The following is a 20,825-nucleotide window of genomic DNA, read 5'->3' as shown; positions in this document are numbered from 1 at the left end:
AATCAATAGGTACAACTTCTGCAGGAATGTAACGGTGCTCCATGAACTCATGCTGGCCACATGACCTTGGAGGTGTCTATGGATAACTCCAGTTCTTTGGCTTAGAAATGGAGATTAGCATGACCCCCCCAGAGTCAGACATGTGTAGACTTAATGTCAGGGGAAACCTTTACCTATTTATACAGAAGTTGCAAGAGATAAGGGTGTGTAAGGAGAAGTGAAGTTGTTCTGTTCTGTTAAAGAACCCCTTCACTGGATTTGACCCAGTATGCGTTTATGCAGACGAGGATACCATGAGAATTTAGCTAGAATTTCAAACTTTCCTAAAAATTCCACCAAAACCTTCCTCTTTATTTTTCTTTCTCCACTTTTTATTGCATCAGGCAGATTTTGTAAAAATTGCTCACCCGGATCCTGCTTTCAGAGAAGCTGCTGAAGAAGCCTGCAGAAGTATTGGTACTATGGTAGAAAAGTATGTTTTATTTGTTGTGTTGAGCTTTTCCCTTGAATAACTGTTGTTGTTCTCATGTATGACGTGTGTGGGGTGGGGAGGAAATCTCTTTTATAAATTAAGATGTCAGGTAGAAAAAATATTTCTGCATATAGCAGGTACATTTCTACTTTACAAGTTGCTTCCAGACTTGGCTGGAGGGTGGTGGAGGCTCCTTCTTTGGAGGCTTTTAATCAGAGGCTGGATGGCCATCTGTTGGGGGTGCTTTGAATGTGATTTTCCTGCTTCTTGGCAGGGGGTTGGACTAGATGGCCCATGAGGTCTCTTTCAACTCGATGATTCTGTGTTGGTTCATAGCACTTTTCACTGCCTGAAAGTCTTGCCTTTTCGGTTTATCTCACCATGTTCGACTCACATAGCCCAATGGCTGCTGAAGGGGAAGGTACACTTCGCTTCAGTAGTGATTTTCTTGCCCTTGGGACCTTCAAAAATGGCTACTCTTTTAAGTTGACATACTGATGGACCATGAAGGGGTTTAAAAAAAAGTTTTGAGTCCTTAGAGTCCTGTTATTAAATAAGGAATTATTTAATAACAACAATAATTGCTATCACTCCTTCTGTGCTTTGCTAGAGTTCATGTTGGGAATGCTCAATCCCTGCAAATGACTGTTGGAGAACAGCAGTGTATTGTTGAATAAGGCCCATTCTGTATTTGGAAATCTTGGTGGAAAGTTGTCTTTTCATCAGGCATTTTCAGAAGTATTCTTCTTTTCTCTGTACCAATGGATGTCTCCCATTTCCATTGAGTTTCATTGAAAGGCTGCATTCTTAAAAAGTTGACAGAGCCAAGGAAAAAGGCTGCAACTCTGAAAAAGGTGATAGGGAGGAAGTGCCCATCTCCTTTGAAGAATATTCAAGGCAACATATTCATAGCAGGGGTGAGTTGAACTTTGTATCTCAGTATCAATTTTTAGGGTTACAGACCTTCTTGCTTTTCATGAAAATAAATAGATGAAGGTGTGATTTTTTCCAAGTTACCATTCAAATTTTATGCATTTAATTGTTATTGGATGCATACCTCATTTTTACAAAACTTTTTTTTCTTTATTACTATATAAAAAACTCAAAAAAGTAGATAAACAAGGGTGATAAGTTGACTGCAAAGGCAATGCTATTGTATTGATGCTTAATAGCCGCTCTGGGGCCAGAATGAAGAGGGGAAGTCAGGAAGACAGTTCCACCTTGTCTCCTGTGCCATCAGTTGAGGGGCCCTCCCCCCAGTACCAACTCCTGCCCTGGGGCCAGAGGGAAGAGGGGAAGCCAGGAAGACAGTTCCACCTTGTCTCCTGTGCCGTCAGTTGGGGGCCCTTCCCCAGAGCGCCAACCACCACTCTGGGGCCAGAGTGAAGAGGGGAAGCCAGGCAGAGAGTTCCACCTTGTCTCCTGTGCCATCACAGTTGACCCCCCCCCCCCAGCAACAATATAATACTATATAATACTATATAATACTATATAATACTAATATTGTGCTATGATAATAATATATATTGTATATACATATAATATTGATAATAATGTTTTAATGTAATACAATGCTAATAATACAATATAATAATATCAATTATATATTACTTATAATATTATTCATAATATTACAGTATAGTGGCATAGTACAATATAGTAATATATAATGCTAATATTGTGCTATGGTAATAATATAATACAATGTATGTACATATAACTTGTGGGCTGCTCAGAGTCCTCTTCGGGGTGAGAGAGGGCAGGGTATAAATGTAGTAAATAAGTAAATCATAATGATGTATACTTGTAGAAACAAAAGGATATATTGCTATCTGCACCTTTCCAAGAATATTCTACCTGTCCATACTTGCAAAAGTTGGGCTTTTTGACATCTGAGAAATGATGGAAGAACCACCTAGAGAATTAAAGGGGGATAATGAAAGGAGGCTTAACTGCAGGTATGACTCTAAAAAGTCAGTTGTCTTGTGGGGTCCCACAGGTTTCAGTCTCCCATATTGTTTAACATCTACATTAAGCCGCTGGGAGAGATCATCATGAGTTTTGGGCTTTGGTGCCATCTGTATGTAGATAATGCCCAACTCTAGTACACATTTCCTCCAAAAGCTATGGAAGCATCCCAGACCCTGAACCGGTGCCTGTCAACTGTTGTGGACTGGATGAGGACAAACAAATTGAAATTGAGGGAGATCCTCCTCGTCAGTCGGAAGGCAGATCAGGGTATAGGGTGGCAACCTGTGCTGGATGGAGTCACACCTCCCCTTGAAGACATGGATCCGCAATCTGGGGGTCCTCATGGACTCATTGCTAACGCTCAGGTGTTGGCAGTGGCCAGGAGGACCATTGCACAATTAAAACTTGTGTGCCAGCTCGACTGTACCTTGAAAAGCCGGACTTGGCTTTTCCATGCCTTGTTTAGATCCCATTTGGACTACTGTAACAAGCTCTATGTGGGGCTGCTCGTTAAGAGTGTCTGGAAACTTCAGTTAGTTCAGAGATCTACAGCAAGGTTATTAACAGGTGCTGGACCCAGGGAGCATACTACCCCCCCTGCTAAAGCACCTGGACTGGCTGCCAGTTACTTTCCAGACCTGATTGAAGGTGCTGGTTTTGACCTTTAAAGCTCTAAATGGTTCAGGTCCTACGTACCTATCTGACCGCATCCCCTCATACCAATCTGCCCGAACATTAAGATCTTCTAGCAAGACCCTCTCATTGCTGCCACTATCACAAATGCGGTTGGTGGCGACAAGAGAGAGGGCCTTCTCAGTGGCTGCTCCAACTCTTTGGAACTCCCTTCCCAAAGAGGTTAAAACAGCCCCTTCCCTAACATATTTTAAAAAGTAGCTAAAGACATTCCTATTTGCACTACCTTTTGATGAAGACACTTAGTTATAATGACAGGAAGGCTAACCTTTATGAGTCCTGCTAATGTTTACAATCTGCCTTGTTGAGTTGCCTGCAATAATTGTATTAGACAAGCGTTTTAAATATGTTTATTTATTTCTTATTGTAAATTTGTTTTTATAGGATGTTGTTTTACATATGCAGATTGTTTTGTATGGTCTTTTCTATAATGCTGTAAGCCGCTTTGGGTCCTACTTTGGGTGAAAAGTGAAATACAAATGAAGATTTATTATTATTGTTGTTGTTGTTGTTGTTGTTGTTGTTGTTGTTGTTGTTATTAAGAGAAGCAGGTAGTTATGTTCTAAAAGTCTAACATCGAAGCATCCTAGGACATTATTTTCTGTTGAAATGTATAATAGTAATGAACAATGCTTAAGTATTGTGGTGAGCCAGCCAGTTATGGTTGTATTAGCATTCTGTGATGACTAAAACAAGTTGAATCAATTTATGATATATCAAAAATATAGTAAAGTAAATTTAAAACTTAATTATTGCATTGATACTAATTGGTCCTTTTTATATTTCTAGATTAAATACAGATGTAGATTTGTGCCAAAGTCTGAGAAAATTGTTGGCTGATAAAGATGTTATGGATTCCCTTGATCCAGAAACAAGGTACACATGATTACGTTTGTTCTGATGAGACAGAGGGAAGCACTGGCATGGTCTGAGCATGGGACTATGGCTGTGGAGCCAAGGTTTGAGTCCTTGCTCAACCATGCAAACTCACTGAGTGACGTTAGAGAAGTCACATTCTTTCAGCCTCATAGGAAGGCAAAGGGAAAACTGTCCCTCTCTCAGGAAATGTCACCAAGAAAACCCCACAATAGAATCCCCTTCATTTTGGAACCAACTTGAAGGCATACAGCAGCTATGAGGAAAGGGCTTGGAAATTCAGAAGTCATCGGGTGGAAACACTCAGCATTCTTAATCATTGGCTGGGGAGTTCTGGGAGATTCATTCCATCATTTGAAGCACAACGTTCCTTTCCTTGTAGTAGAGACTTCAATGTAATACTGAATGTTGACTGTTTGATAGATTTGGGCCCCTTCCACACAACTGAATAAAATTTTCTGCTTTGAACTGGTATATATGGCAGTGTGGACTCAGATAACCCAGTTCAAAGCAGATATTGTGGGATTTTCTGCCTTGATATTCTGGCTTATATGGAAGGGCCCTTGCATACTTTATGACAGTAAAAGATTATTCAGAAACGGAGTAATAAATTTCAGAGTACATAATGTTTTATTTTTGTGAAATCTTAGGAAGAATATTTTATAGATGCATTAAAATAATCTAATATATTTGCAAGTGTTGTGACTTGCCTTGTTAATAGAACTCCAGTATATTCAGAGTTCCATATTGATAGATTTTCCATGGTTCTAGTTACATTATGCAGCCAAATCTTAAAACATACTCAATTTTCTGAAATTAAGGGGATATTTACACATTTCTGTGCCTCCATCCTGTTTGGCAGGCTTGACTTTCATAACACTTTAATTATCCTGGTCCTCTGAATTTTGACTTTCTCTCTGTTTAAGGGCATGTTTTGAAGTCTTGATATTTGATCTCTTTTTATGATATATGCACATGTTTCCTGCCTTGTTGCTAGTTGCAGTAGCTGACCAAGATTTATGGTTTAGTACAAAGTTTGTAAGCAAAACAAGATAATATCTCTGTATGATGAGAAGATAGGAAACATTACAAAAATGTACTTTCTCTCTGAACATTGTCATTGCCTGCAGCTATTAAGAGACAAAGTTTCCATTTACTTAACTCATTTAAGAAGTAGTTATACTATAACAATATCCTGAGGTAATTATGTCCATAACTTAATTGTGAGATGTAAAATATATTTTTGTAAGGAATATATTTCATTACATGAAAGATTACTTTGCAGCAGTAAATTATATATAATTTATTTCAGGGTTAGGGTTTCTTCCTATGCCTCATAACTTGGGAGGAAGTATAATTTATTTCTAATCACAGTGCATAGAATTGGAGAGAAAATGGCATAGTTTTAGAAATAATCTTCATTCAAAATGTCTATATTCACCCATCATAGCAAACTATGAATCCAGGACTGCCAGCTGCAAATATAATATTAATGCATGATCCTTTATGAAAAGGACAAATAACATGCATTCCTGAGTTGAGTTAAATAAAGATAAGACCATTGAACTCAATATGACTCACTTTTGGGGAGATACGCATAGGACTGCCTTGATAATATCTTAAATTGACATACTATTTTCTCTGTAGCATGGGAATCTGATTATGTTTAGAAAGGATAAACAGTGATAATATTTTTCTTGCAATTATTTTCTCTAAATGAGAATTTATTCCTTTAGGCGTGTGGCTGAACTTTTCATGTTTGATTTTGAGATCAGTGGGATTCACTTGGATGAAAAAAAGGTAATTATTTCTACTCGAAGAGGGAAAATATTAACAGAGGCACCTGGAATATATCTAGCAATTTAACCCTTTAATTCCACTATATGTATGATGGGAGCCAGTTTTCATCTCCACATCTGTGACGTGGCGTACCAGCATTTTGTGTGCATCCCACTATCAGTGGTATTTCATTTTTTTCTGTTTTGGGGAGTTCTGGTGGGGAGTGTTCTTGAAGTTAGGAAAGGAAAACTATTGATTTTGCCTTTGGGGCATTCTGGTGATAATCATATGTAAATTGGTCAAGATTTTTTTAAAAAAATGGGGTTGGGGGACCGCTGGTGACTTGGGATGTCACAGAAGTGAAGTTCATGGTCCACACTTTACCCTTCCCCATTTTGATCCATGTAGTATCTTCTGATTAATTATTGTAATTGACATTCTAGCAAATGGTTAGGAATCATACAGCTTTCCATATGTTTGGTTGCTGTATGGCCATGTTCCAGAAGCATTATTTCCTGACGTTTCGTCTGCGTCTGTGGCAGGCATCCTCAGACCTCACAACCTTTGAGGATGCTTGCCATAGATGCAGGCAAAACATCAGGGAAGAATACTTCTAGAACATGGCCATACAGCTCGGAAAACCCACAGCAACCTAGTGATTTCGGCCATGAAAGCCTTTGACAACACTTCCAGATGTTGTTGAACTTCAACTCCAAACATTATTCATCATTGGTTGTGGTGGCTAAGGATGCTGTGAGTGTCAGCCTAAGAAAATCAGAAAGGGCTGTATGATTTTCCCTCCTTGTTTTACGTCATCATTTAAAAAAGAAATGTGTTAATGAAGCTATGCCTGTTTTTTGTCTTTCCTTTTTATAGCGTAGGAAAGCAGTAAATCTGAACGTCAAAATATTGGATTTATGTAATGAATTTCTCATTGGATCTCATCTCCCAAACAAGATCGACAAGCACATTTTGCCAGAACATATTCGCCATAACTTTGCAGTTGAAGGCAATTATGCTCAAATTAGTGGTCTCAATGCAGATAGCCCAGATGATCTGGTATGTATATGATAAATATATCACATTGCACGAAGAGTGTGTAAGCTTCAATATTCTGAGCTATAATGCCTTACCTCTGAAAGGGGAGGAGGAGGGATGATCCAGCCTCAAACAAACCAGCTCCATTTTTTTAACTGCAGAGCCATTTGGGGTTGATCTTCCCTTCCCCTTCTCCTCCCTCTTCCTCCAAATGCAAGTCAGTTCAAAAACTATAAAATTGAGGTCTCTGAAGCCAAACTCTTCCCTCCTTTTTCACTCCTCTGAGACAAAGCAGTTTAAAAAAACCTGAAATGGAAGTCTCTAGAACTCAGACCTTCCCTCCTTCCTCCTAAGAAATCAGTTCCAGGTTTTTAAAACTGTGTTGCCTCAGAAGCAGGAGATAGCAGAGAAGAGTTGGAGACCTCCATTTCAAATCTCTTAAACTGCATTGCCTTTGGAGAAAGAATGAAGAAAGGTAAAATCAGCACCAAATGGGGGTCTGACTATTTTGTGAGGAAAACAAAAATACAATTTTGGCACCTCAAAATGAGAGTGTTACTATTATGTGATGAAATATGGTATAAGGCTTAACCACTTACTAGCAGTTGTTTACCTGTGGGCATTCAAGCTGTAAGGATATAAGTGGTGTGTAGGAGGAATGTTCTGCTTTTCCCATTCATTTTTCCCTCAAATTGCACACCTTTTTCTCCTCTCATACCATGGAAATTGTGCCATTGTCATCACATGTAGCTTTGGCCACAGAAACAAAGATACATCCTTGGTTCTTGTTGTCAGCCAGTTCATCCCATGATTGTGGCTGATACCAATGTTAATGTGGATGCGAATCATGTGAACTCTTGGCCTGCAAGTCCACGTGAGATTTTAAGTCCTAAAAATGATTAGTCTGTGTCTCCAGCAGTTAGTGAAGGTCATATTCCAGAGAATTGCTGAGATTGTGCAGAAGAGTCGGTCTCTAGGGGAAAAGGTTCAGAGACTGAAATCCCAGGTGCAGAGAATAATGAGTTGCAAAATAATGAGCTGGTTAACTGGAAACTTAAAGTAGTTTTCATAAATGTTGGGCTGCTCAGCAGAATTTCCAAAGGGCACAGCACCTGCTACAGAAGAAGCCTATATCAGAAACTCATGTGAGGAGGCATTACTTCATGTCTATATTAGAGAGGCTGGGAGCATTTCCCAGCCAGTCTGGTCAATGTTGATAATTGAGGCAACAGCTCTTGCCAAGTCCTGGTCAGGGGGATTCTAATTTCATGCCTTTGTTTATGATTCATGCATCCCAAGTTTTAAAGATTATTCCTGGATTTTATGCTGCCTTGTGCTCCCCGTTCCTTGTATTCCTGTGCCTGATGTGTTGCGCAGCAAGCGGATCTTAGCTACATCCCATGCACAAGACTCACAGACAAGAGTAGAAATAAACAAAAAATAATTTACTCTTAATAGCAGAGATGAAATACAAATTTGCAATGTTGCATACAAAAAGCAAACAGTGCAAGAAACTTACATAGTTTTTGTAAGTAACACAAAATAAGGCATTTTCATCTTAAGTCAAATGAGAAAGCAAAACATAAACGTTGAGCAAACAGCTATTCCGCCATAGCCTCCTTTAGAGCAGCATAACGGCTTCTCTCCAACCTGCTCCTCAGAGCAGAGCCTTTGAGCATACATCTCCTCAGAGAAAAAGCTCTCCAGAACTGTATTCTAAAAACTCATACAGTTATACCATATCAGGTGTGGTCCAAGACTGCTGGTTGACCTACATTACCAGCTGTCCATAATAATTACCATCATAAGGTTTTTCTTACAAACACACACACACGGTCCTGCTACAACTTACTGTAACATGATGTTCTGATGTTTTGGGATTCTTGATTACTCCTGTACCTTGAACCTTGTGGACTATTTTGCATGTATAGACTTTGAAGTTTTTACTATTTTTGCTGAAGTGCTTTTTACATAATCTTCAGTAAACTGCTTTGTTGATTTAACTTGGAGTGTGAAAGTTAAATACAGAGGTGTTTCCTGACCTGGAGTGCAACATTTCTGCAGAAAAGACTCATTTTTCATCCCCTGTTCTGGAGTTAATAGGCAAGTCCCAGGCAACTTCTGTTTAGGCGACTTCTTTCTGTTGATAGGCTGACCACTGAGTACTAAATAGGGGTGATGTCAATATTATGCGTCCATTTTCTGCCAAAAAATCTCTTCGCAGTGCTTAGGTAGAGGATATTCCTTAAATGTGGAAGTCAAATTTTAATGCTTCCCAATTGATATGACACAGTAGATCAGATCTCATACTATTCATGATGTTGGGAACAATTAAGAGAAACATTGCGAGGTTACAGAAGAAGTCTTTTAATTGTACTTCTTTCTTTACAACAAGGTGATACTCAATTTTTAACATTTTTTAGTTGTATAATTTTCCTATGATTGCTATCCATCCATCCTTCCATCACTTCTCACTTCATTTGTCATTAGGTACGTGAAATTGCCTACAAGGTTTTTCTCTACCCAAACGCTCAGCAACTGAACTGCTTAGAAGAACTGCTGACCAGCAGAAATCTTTTGGCCCAGTTAGTTGGATATGATACTTTTGCTCATCGGGCTCTTCAGGGAACTATGGCACAAACCCCAGGTAATACCAATTTACATAAAAGAATGTGACAATGAAGCTGCTCTGAGTCCCCTTCTCGGCATATAAATGTCATAAATAAATAAATAAATGAAAAATATGAAGGAGGTTGAGGCTGAATGCTAGTTATGCTGATTTCTGCATGTGATTAGTAATTTTTGCTTTAGTGAAATTTCTCGTAGTCCTACTTTACACTAATTTGTTCAATATTCAACATTTTAAATAAATTACATACTTGTACTGAACATACTATGTGGCAACAAGTGCTCTATATATTCATGTAGTCAAAAATCAACCTGAAAAACCTGGCTCATCTTATCAATAGGTCATTGGAAGTACCGTACTTTTTAACTCTTCCTCTCAACAGTCTTACATTGTTCATGTTATGTGCTGAAAATTCAAAATAGCCAGAGCCTGGAAAAAACTAGAAAATTTATCAATAAAGAGTTGGTTACACAAGGTTTGGGCTATAGCCTTATCTGAAAAGTTAACCTATAGAATAAGATTAGCAATAGGAGGAGAGCCCCCAGTGGTGCAATGGGTTAAACCTTTGTGCTGGCAGGACTGCTGACCAATAGGTCAGCGGTTCGAATCTGGGGAGAGCGGGTTGAGCTCCCTCTGTCAGCTCCAGCTCCCCATGCGGGGACATGAGAGAAGCTTCCCACAAGGATGGTAAAACATCAAACATCCGTGCGTCCCCTGGACAACGTCCTTGCAGATAGCCACTTCTCTCACACAAGAAGCAAATTGCAGTTTCTCAAGTCACTCCTGACATGGAAAAAAAAGCAAAAGGAGGAATACAAGATCTATTTGATAATGTATGGAAACCATTTATCAGCTTCACGTGTAAAAGTAACGATGAATTCAGAACACCAAAAAACCAAGGAAGATTGTGACTGAATAATTAGTAAATATATTATATGGATGGTATTAGAAAAAATAATTCTCATACCATAGGGCTCCCTGGTGATTCTAATAGGGCCCCCTGGTTGCACAATGGATTAAATCACTGAGCTGCTGGAAGGTTGGTTGTTCGAATCCGGGGAGTGGGGTGACCTCTGGCTGTTAACCCCAGCTTCTGCCAACCTAGCAGTTCAAAACCATGCAAATATGAGTAGGAAGGTAACGGCACTCCATGCAGACATGCTGGCCAGCTTAGAAATTGAGATGAGCACCACCCCCCAGAGTCGGACTCGACTAGACTTAATATCAAGGAAACCTTTACCTTTTCAAAAAGTAAAAGTAACAGAAATGACTGAACGGTCTCATTCAAACTCTAAAGTGTTGTAGTCAGTTTTAAGAATGGGGGGGGGGGGAAGAAATTTTGCAGTAGTCAGGAAAAAATCCCTAGCTCTTCCTTCATTGCCTATTGTAGTCTTTGTGGTGTTTGAAATGGCATTTCATCAGAGGATTTTCCTTACTAAAAGAACAAGAAGAAAACAGGAATGTGCACATTTTAAAGTTTAATTTTGTTTATGGATTCTTTTATAACAGAACCCAGATGGTTTCTACATTCAGTCTGTTTTGTATTATGGCCTTCTGAATTATACTTGGTTCAGTAGATTCGTTTATTTTAAATGAATTTTACAGGGGTTTTTTTTTTTGTTATTTCTCAAGTGTTCTGTTTACCTAGCTAACTTCTTTCCTACATTCTGTTTTTTTTTAAAGAAAGAGTAATGCAGTTTCTTGTAAAGCTTTCAGACAAGTTATTGAATAGGTGAGTCACTTTTTATAATTTGGTCTTACTAAATTGGATAACAGATATTGCTTTAAGGCAAACAATAGAGAAATAAGGATTTTTGCATGCACATTTTTATTAAAAGAGATGTAGTTTTGTGAAGACGCACATGCAGTCAACTACAGTTGTTCTACATTTGTGAGGTTAACTTCTGCAGATTTGATTATTTTCAGATTTGAATAATATGGTTTCTCTAGTAATACTAAGTCATCTAGTATTACTCTGTGGTCAATGTCTTGATTTCTTAGCACTGCTTAGTTTTTCCTTACTGGGAAAGACTTTTTAAAAAATGACAAAAAATGACAATCTGGCTCATTTCTTTTGCTTTGAGTGATGTTTATATTAGTATATTGTACAATTACTTATATGTTAAAAGTATTCATATGTTGCGGAAAGTATTTTATCAAAGTTAATGATTAAATTACTTTGTAGAATTCAAAAGGATTTTGAAATGATGGAAGGCATGAAAATGAAAGTAAATCCTATCAAATCTGTAAGTTATGCATTTATTATTTTCTCGTAATTTGAATGAGTTGTACACTAGTTTGGGAAAATAATGTCTATATTGTCTTGTGATCTTTTTGATGTAATCTATCCTTTCTTTTTCTTTTGGCTTCATGTTATAGCAGAGTTGCGTTTCAAGGCAATGTTCTCTAAGGGAATTAAGTGCTGAAAGAACAATATTGGTTTAAACACAGTGATTTGTGTAGTAGTCAAGCCATAGGATGGAAAATATAATGTACTCTCTTGAGCATGTTGAACATTATGTTCAATTAGTTTATGCAGTCTCGAAATGGCTGAGGTCATATTTGAGAAATCACATGTGTTCAGCTTAATAATTGGCAAACTGCAATGCTTTTGTTCACAAACTATAGTTTTTCCAGTCACTGTGTTCTTATATGTCTGTTTATGATAGGTCTGTTTCTTGATATATAATATGTCTGTCCTGATTTCTTAGCAGACATAATAATAATTTAAAGCTGTCAGTGCTTTATTGGCCCTTTGGTAGTAGTACATTGATCTAGATCTGTAGTTGTAAGTCAGTGCATTCAGTTACAGTTGAAATGGGTCTGACTTCGTGTCAGAGCTTGAAGAGCCTACTGTACATCTTGCATACGGAGACTCTTGGTTTCACACCTGACCTGACATTTATCCTGTATGAGCATCACTCTGTATGTATACTGTTTTGCTTGAAAAAGCCATGGTGTCTGAACATATATAGCCCTTGATCGCATACTAGAACTAGATTGCAGCTTGGATCACAAAGTTTCTAGTTCAGCTTCCAGATCTCCCGATATAATGCTCCTAAAAGCCAAAGATGTATGTGACTGTTATTAACTCACATTAGTTGAACAACAAGGGCAAGATTTCTGTAATTATTGTGCTGGAAAATCTGCCCACTTGTCCAGATATTATACAAAGGTCGTGGTAGACTGGAGAGTTTTTTCACTGACCATTGGAGATGACAAGAGAAATGACTTCAAGTCCCCTTTCATCTGCCCTTTTGGATTTGTCTGTGTTTGCATAAGTTGTGAATAGTGTACATGTATTAAATTTCTGTTTTATAAATCTAGAAGGAGAAATCAATTAATTTGTGAATGTGGCTTCTGTATGTTGCTCTTCTACTGCTTTAAAATAGGTATAAGTAGATGAAAAATAAAATAAAAGTAGTGAAAAGTAGACATTTATAACATGCAGAGCAGGTACATGATATTTTTCACTTTATTTAGATAACTATACAGACCATATAAGGAGCCTCTGGTGGTGCAGCGGGTTAAACCACTTAGCTACTGAACTTGCTGACCGAAAGGTCAGCAGTTCAAATCCAACGAGCGGGGTGAGCTCCCGCTGTTAGCCCCAGCTTCTGCCAACCTAGCAGTTCGAAAACATGCAAATGTGAGTAGATCAATAGGTACTGCTCCAGTGGGAAGGTGACAGCGCTCCATGCAGTCATGCCGGCCAGATGACATTGGAGGCGTCTACGGACAACGCCGGCTCTTCGGCTTAGAAATGAAAATGAGCACCACCCCCCAGAGTCGGAAACAACTAGACTTAATTTCAAGGGGAAACCTTTACCTTTACAGACCATAAAGCTTCAATAAAAACTGGCTAATCAAAGTTTGCAGTAAGCTACTATGAAGGCTATGTAGTTCAGAATGAGTTAGATTCTTGAACTGTGCTTATGGTCTTATGGATGGCCTTTGACAATGATGAAACATACGTAGAATAAGTTCCCAATTGCCCTTTAGGAAAGTGGTTCTCAACTTTTGGGTACCCAGATGTTTTTGCCTTCAACTCCCAAAAATCCTAACAGCTGGTAAACTGGCTTGGATCTTTTAGGCCAAAATGCCTAGGGACCCACAGTTTGAGAACCACTGCTTTGGGAGATCAGTCACTGTGTCTGGATAAAGTAGGTGATCACAAAATATGGCCAGCATAGTCAGTTATGATGCATCACAGACCTTCTCAGCTTACTAGAGGCTCCTCAGTTATGGAAAACAGAGAAAAGGTAATCTGTTAATGTCTTTCTTCATCTGTGGTTGACAGGTGAAAACACTCCTTTCTGACAGTCACTGAAATCCTAGAATCTTTCATTTCAGGAATTGATGCCCTGGGATCATCCATACTATAGTGGCGTATTGCGTGCTGAGAGGTATGATTCTAGCATTCTTTTTGAACTGGTGCTTTTCCTTTTTTACAGGCATTCTAATATTATCATGTAGTTTTTCCAGTGTAGAAATATATTTTCTGCACACAAAAGGTCAATTTTTGTATGGAATCTAGTTCTACTCTATTTTCTGCATAGGAAATCCACATGTGTTTCGTCTGAAAAGAACCACATGCATTTCTTTACCAAAATGTAGATTTCTGCACAAAAAAACGAGTTTCTGTTCTCCATGCTGAACATATAAAGGTGTGCCTGTTCCAATATAAATATGCCTTAAACTTGGAGAATACTTCAGGGATCATTTGTGTAGATTTAGAAGAACAACAGCCACAAAGACATGCATCTCTACATTGCTGTTAAACTCCCTCTGTTTACAATCATTCCGTCAATGTAACATGTTTACCTTATGAGCACTTTGCTTCACATACAGATCCTAAATACCTTTAATTATTTCTATTTGCTAAATATTGCATTATTGTCTGTGACTTGAGAAAATGGTAAATTAAAAAACAACAGCACTCAGTAAATGTCTTTGGCTCTGATTTTGCTGATATTTTAAATGCTTCATATCAGTTGTCAGTAGCAATAAGCCAGTGTGAGATAGTGGCTTGAGTATTGGATTAGGGCAATTGGAGATCAAGGTTCAAATCTCTGTTCATCCAGGAAAACCCAGAGGGTAATATTGGGCAAGTCATACTCTTTTAGCCTTAGAGTAGCAGAAATAAATTTTGCCTAGAAAATCCTGTGATATGTTTGCCTTAGGATCATCATAAGGCACTTGGGAAACAACAGCAACAAACATCAATAGTAGGTCAGTGGATCTTCCCCCATAGTGACTTGATAGTAATCCATTGATTCCTGGGCAGATAAATAAATAGGTGAACGTTGTTGCATGAGTACAAGTGCTTTCCATTTTTATCTTGTCCTAATAGTGTTTCTAATGCTTTAACACCAGGAGGAGCTCTTGCTTCAATTTGCCATCTGTCTGCAACCATACATTTTGCATAGCTTTGTCAAACTTTTTCTTTTAGAGAAATGAAATTTCATATTTAACCCCAAAGCTTTAGTTTTATTAGTATCTTTTTTTGCATTTATTGTTAGCACAAAACTGAGTGCATTTCCACAGTAGAAATAATGCAGTTCAACACCACTTTAACTGCCATCTGTCAGTGATGTGGAACCATGGGAATTGTAGTTTGGTGAGTTACTAGCAATATTTGGCAGCTGATGAAGATCTCATAAAGCTACAGCTGTCATTATTACATAGAATAGAGCCATGGCAGTATATATACACAGACACTGTGCCTTTTCTCTTATATATAGTGATTAAGGAATAACTATAGTTTTGAATACTCCTTTAATTGTAACGAGTAAATAAAACCTATCATTTTAAAACATTCTGAATAAAAAAGATGACATACAAGATACACAGCATAAAGGTCAGATGAAAGCTGTTCTTTATGCCTATGCTTTATTTCAACAGGCAGTTTGAAGGCACATGTACACACTTTATTTATATATATTGAAGCCATGTAAACTGTAAAATAGTTATTTGCAATGGTGTAATACATTTTTTGTCCTTTAGCAATGTGGTCTTCTCTGCTTTCATTGTGTTCCTGAAGAAGGAGGGCCAACCCTCCTTCCGTTTAAACTTCTTGTTTAAACTATACTCACATTATTCATTCTTTAAGTACAAAATGAAAATACAGATGAAATAATTTAGTGTTGAGTTTGATTCATGAAGGGTATTTATGTACATGTGGTATTTCTTCCTAATAAAAATTCTATTCAACTTTTTATTTAAAGTTCAATGGAGAAAATATTATTTGCTCTAGAAGCAGACACTTGAAAAAGAAACATGTTATTAAATACAGCTATTAGGATTAATACTGCCATGTTCTTAGATACTTGGCATTCTGTATTTTTAAATTTATTCGTAATCTTGGCACAGTTGACTTGTCTTATAATCTCCTATATCTCGCCTTTCTTAAGAAGATATTCTTGGTATTAGTGGCTCATCCCAATTCAAGATCAAGTACTTAACATTCTTTTTTAGAACAGTCATATTTCCATAGGAATGAGATAGCACTGCTTTAGTATCTGGGGAATTATATAAATAATAATAGCAAAAGTTTTCAGTTTTAAAATGTTGTATGGGGCTCTAATAGCAAAGCAATAATCAGTTAATTGATAAACCCAACAGACAGGATAGTTTTGTTGCCAGATTTATGATACCTGTCACAGTTTTTCAGTGCATTATTTTTGTATATGACATTAACAGGATTCACTTAGGCTTTGGAGACAAAATATATAATTGTCTTTGAATCTCTTATCAGAGATTTTGAGTATTAGTGCTATTAATATGCAATCCTCTATTGATTTATTGGATATTAATCCCATTCCACTATGCATGAGCAGATACGTTGGATCATGTTTGAGTAATATTGTAGCTTATTTAATTTTCATAAAAACATGCTGCCAGATGTCTCTGCTCTGTAACCGAAGTTGGGACAGAACATTTCTTACCAACTTTATTGTAGATGAGGACTTATTCAGTTGTACAGTTTTCACCATGATTGGAAAATTAGTTGAAGACCTGTAGATGCATTACTCTTGCATGAAAAATTACACATGACAAATAACTCAAAATAGCTGCCTCCTCTTCTCTTGTCTTTTTTTTATGGTCACTTCTGACTGCATTTGTTAGGAATCTGATAGACCAGCCCTGCTTCAAATCATACTTTAAAACAAGTAGTACTCAGCAAAAAGAGGAGTATGGATCTCTGTTCTCATCCCTATCCCCAATGGTAGCATCTAGAAATAATGTCAGATTTCAGTCTTGGTGTTGAATATTAACAAGTGTCCTATTTGTTACAAAAATAATATTATGCTGAATTTATACATGGACTGCACACTCTAAAATATTTAAATAAGGACATTATTGTGTGTATTTTTGTAACAGAACTCTTTCTTTTATATGTTTTAGGTATAATATTGAACCTAGTCTATATTGCCCCTTCTTCTCTCTTGGAGCGTGTATGGAAGGCCTGAACATCTTATTCAGTAAACTCTTAGGAATATCTCTATATGCTGAACAGACTGAAAAGGGAGAATTATGGTATGAAGATGTTCGCAAATTGGTAAGAATTTTTATTTCTGAATGTCAGCAAAACTTACAAATAATCTAACTTTACTATTGAACAGGAGCCCCCAGTGGTGCAGCGGGTTAAACTGCTGAGCTGCTGAACTTGCTGACTGAAACATTGGTGGCCCCAGCTTCTGCCACCTAGCAGTTTGAAAACATGCAAGTGTGAGGAGATCAATAGGTACCACTTCTGCATGAATGTAATGGTGCTCCATGCAGTCATTTATTTATTTATTTCGTACATTTCTACCCCGCCCTTCTCCGCACATGACATTGGAGGCGTCTATGGACAATGCTGGCTCTTCAGCTTAGAAATGGAGATGAGCACCACCCCCCAGAGTCGGACACAACTAGACTTAATGTCAAGGGGAAACCTTTAGTTGTACTCCAGAGTGCCTAAGAGTGTATAGGAGTGCACTTTTAGGAGAATTCTGCAGAAAATGAAAGATTATTTTTAGAGTTTCTCCAGATTATTACAAAGAAACAAAAGGTAAAGAAATGTTCATATCAGGTTCCCAATTTGTATCTTATATTCTGTTACAATCTAATCACGCCTTCACCATACTAACTGCTGCATGATTGGTGCTTTAATGTTACCACCCAGCAGTGTGGCTGAAGAAATAGATTGAACCCCAATAAAACTTACACAAAACTGCTGACTTAATTAAGGACTTTATCATATAAGACAGGCCAGTTGCAATTACAGCAGGACAACCTCATTGAGTGGGACTTAGAACATCACTCTCCCAATGGGAAAGCATTTCCTTTACAAACTGAAATAGTAATCTCCTTTATAAAAATGTTTTTCAATTATTCCCCCCTCAAGCAACAACAAAAAATAACACCATTTATTTATCTATCTATTTACAATATTCTGCCCTTCTCACCCCCGCAGGGGTCTCAGGGTGGATTACAATGCACATATACATGGCAAACATTCAATGCCATTTAGACATACAACATAGCTAGACAGTAACAGAGGCAATTTAATATTTCAGTCTTTCCGGCTTCATGAGGGTGTGCTCAAATCCAGCCACAGGGGGAACTGCCGCTTCACAGTCTACTTGTAACACAGAGTCCTTTAACGCAATACTTTCTCATTCTTCTTCAAACTGCTGGAAGGTTTTATGGCATCATAAATTAGTTAAATTAGCCTCCCTGCATAAAGCAGTACCTAAATTTCCTACAGATGCAACTGTCTTTTGGGCTGCATAGGTCAACAGCAAGCTAGATTATTAGTGGCTGGGAGCTCACTCCAACACAGGCTGGCTTCGAACTCATGACTTGTTGGTCAGTAGTGTTTTAATGCAGCTAACTAACTGTGCCACAGCCCGGTCCTGTGATAAGTCGGCTGTAATTGCAATTTGCCTGCCTCGTGTAACAAACCCCTAAGTCGTAAAGGGGCTGCTAGATTTCATTTCCCCCTCCTTTGTTTCCTTTCTGTGCTGCAATAGAATTGTACTTCTGTCTCTTTGTAAACTGCTAGAGTGGAAAGCTGAATTATCAAGAAAGAGAGGGTACATATTCCCACTTTCAAAAAGTTTGTATAAAGGTGCCACATTTGGAGTGTTTTCAAAAACAAATGAATATCAGTGTCTTATCTTTCTCTTAGAATTTTTACATTTTTTTCAGGCAGTTGTCCATGAGCAAGAAGGTTTATTGGGATATATCTACTGCGACTTCTTTCAAAGGCCAGATAAACCTCATCAGGTAACCATTCCTTCAGTTATAGGTATAAACCAGTTGTTAATTTCAGCTAGAACAAACCAATTGAAGGAGTGGGATTTATGTAAGTGTTCACTCACCAACTTCCCATTTCAGTGGTTGGAATTAACAATTTAGAATGGAAAATAATGTTGTTGGTTACTGCAGTGTTGATAGAATTAATGTTTCCACATCTCCTTAGAGTAACTTGCTTTAAGAATTTGCAAATTGTGAGTTTTATGCTAGATTTCAGAGAAAGAAAGTGTGCACAAATTCATATTTAAAATATGAATGCTATAAATTACGGTTTAAAAACCATGGGAATACACATAACATGTAAATATTGTAACGTGTAAAATCAGGCACCATTATAGGCTACCTAATCAGAAGTTTAGATACCACAGTGATGAAAACTACTAAACATCAGAATAGTTCCTGCTCATCCCTCTTGCTGTCTTCTACTTACAAAGTACTCAAAAAGTGCTTTCTGTGCCATATGAAGTATCCAGAATACCAGCAAAATTAGTTCTTAAATTGTACCATACAAAGATATATCCTGATTGTTTTAGAAAGAACTTGATAAAAATATCTAGGTTAGCCACAATCCATATAAAAACAAAGTAATCAATAGTTTTGTTGGGAAGCCTGCACTTTGTTTAACTCAATGACAAGCATCTGTTGAGTAGGACCTTTCTCTGTGTAAATGAGGCTGGTTCTACACTGACCACATTATTGAGTTCAGTGCAGTTCAAGCTGCATTATAGGGTCAGTCTTAGTCTTGAACCCTGATATTCATTAAATCTCAGGAATGTCTCCCTTCTATAGCCTCTACATCTGTCTCCCAGTGATCTCTCAAGCCAGGGCTTATTGGGAAGAGGAGCAGCTGATAGTGTGTGACATTTTTCAAATTTTTAAATAAGGCATATCATTGCATGGCATTTTATTTTTTCCTCTCTTTCCCTTTTAAAATGAATACAAAGGTTGGAATGCTATTTGAATTTGATATGTAGAATTGTGCTCTGAAGTGCACCAAAAGTCACTTTGGCACAGCAGTCTTAAAAAATAAATAGAGTAACAAACTTGCAAACAGATTGCCAAACACCAACTTAAACTAAAGGCCTCATTTCAGACATTCAAATATAGGAAACGTCTGGTACCGTATAATAGCTCGGTTTCAGATAATTCTGTAATTGTAAACAGATTCTGGCAATGAAAAGGGTGTTGGATTCATACCAATGTGATGAAGCTTTGGATTTTTCCCCTGACTTAATTTCTCTTTACCAAAACAGGATTGTCACTTTACTATCCGTGGAGGCAGACTACGAGAAAATGGAGAGTACCAAATTCCTGTTGTTGTTCTTATGCTAAGTTTGCCTCATTCCACAAGCAGTTCACCCACATTGCTAACTCCTGGAATGATGGAGAATCTTTTCCATGAAATGGGTCATGCTATGCATTCAATGCTGGGAAGGACTCGATACCAACATGTGACTGGTAAGCAATTGGTGTACAGGTTAAAGGTCTGATAAGTGTGTCATTCTTTCTAGTTATTTTGTAGTTTTTTTGGTGTTTCTGTGTTATAGTAGCGACTTGAGAAACTCGAAGTCATTTCTGGTGTGAGAGAATTGTCCATCTGCAAGGACATTGCCCAGTGGATGCCCAGATGTTTTACAACCTTGTGGTGAACAGTTTATCTGGTTATCTTGCAATGTCAGAAGTCAGTCTAATTTCTTACTGCACTTTAAGACAAATTTCATATCATTTCCAATTATGTTCACTATTAGTAGCATATTAGTAATACAATGAGTATTCACATTCACTGAGGTATTGTTTCAAGCCTCCCCATTGATCCCAAAATCTCTAGATGCTCAAGGACCATTACACCGCACTACGTAACACAATTGTTCCTGGGTTATAAATGTCATTTTCTAATTGGCTCTGTCATGAAAACATGGAAAAAAATATTATACTGCAAAAACTTGCGGGTCATCTTATGTCACGTTTTACTATAGTTTTTCAATGAATATTTCATAGAGTCTCAACCAATTCCACATAGTTTGTGGTAGCCACAAAAACGAAGTTTCTGGAGTGTTAACA

The 20,825-nt window shown here is 37.7% G+C and overlaps 1 protein-coding gene across 1 annotated transcript in view; it reads left to right on the top strand.

The window, feature by feature from the left end:
- MIPEP (mitochondrial intermediate peptidase) overlaps positions 1–20,825 on the top strand; it is a 64,331-nt gene that overhangs the window by 4,529 nt on the left and 38,977 nt on the right. Inside the window, exons 3-13 of the mRNA XM_067466576.1 lie at positions 384–472; positions 3,926–4,012; positions 5,749–5,812; positions 6,668–6,850; positions 9,320–9,476; positions 11,142–11,190; positions 11,644–11,704; positions 13,812–13,864; positions 16,866–17,019; positions 18,657–18,734; positions 20,018–20,222. Coding sequence (XP_067322677.1) covers positions 384–472; positions 3,926–4,012; positions 5,749–5,812; positions 6,668–6,850; positions 9,320–9,476; positions 11,142–11,190; positions 11,644–11,704; positions 13,812–13,864; positions 16,866–17,019; positions 18,657–18,734; positions 20,018–20,222 — 1,180 coding nt within the window. The remainder of the gene's footprint in view (positions 1–383; positions 473–3,925; positions 4,013–5,748; positions 5,813–6,667; positions 6,851–9,319; positions 9,477–11,141; positions 11,191–11,643; positions 11,705–13,811; positions 13,865–16,865; positions 17,020–18,656; positions 18,735–20,017; positions 20,223–20,825) is intronic.

This window comes from Anolis sagrei, chromosome 3 (genome assembly GCF_037176765.1).
Source record: "Anolis sagrei isolate rAnoSag1 chromosome 3, rAnoSag1.mat, whole genome shotgun sequence".
Taxonomy (NCBI): domain Eukaryota; kingdom Metazoa; phylum Chordata; class Lepidosauria; order Squamata; family Dactyloidae; genus Anolis; species Anolis sagrei.
The sequence above is the reverse complement of the archived record's forward strand: the minus strand, read 5'-3'. Positions and strand labels throughout refer to the sequence as shown.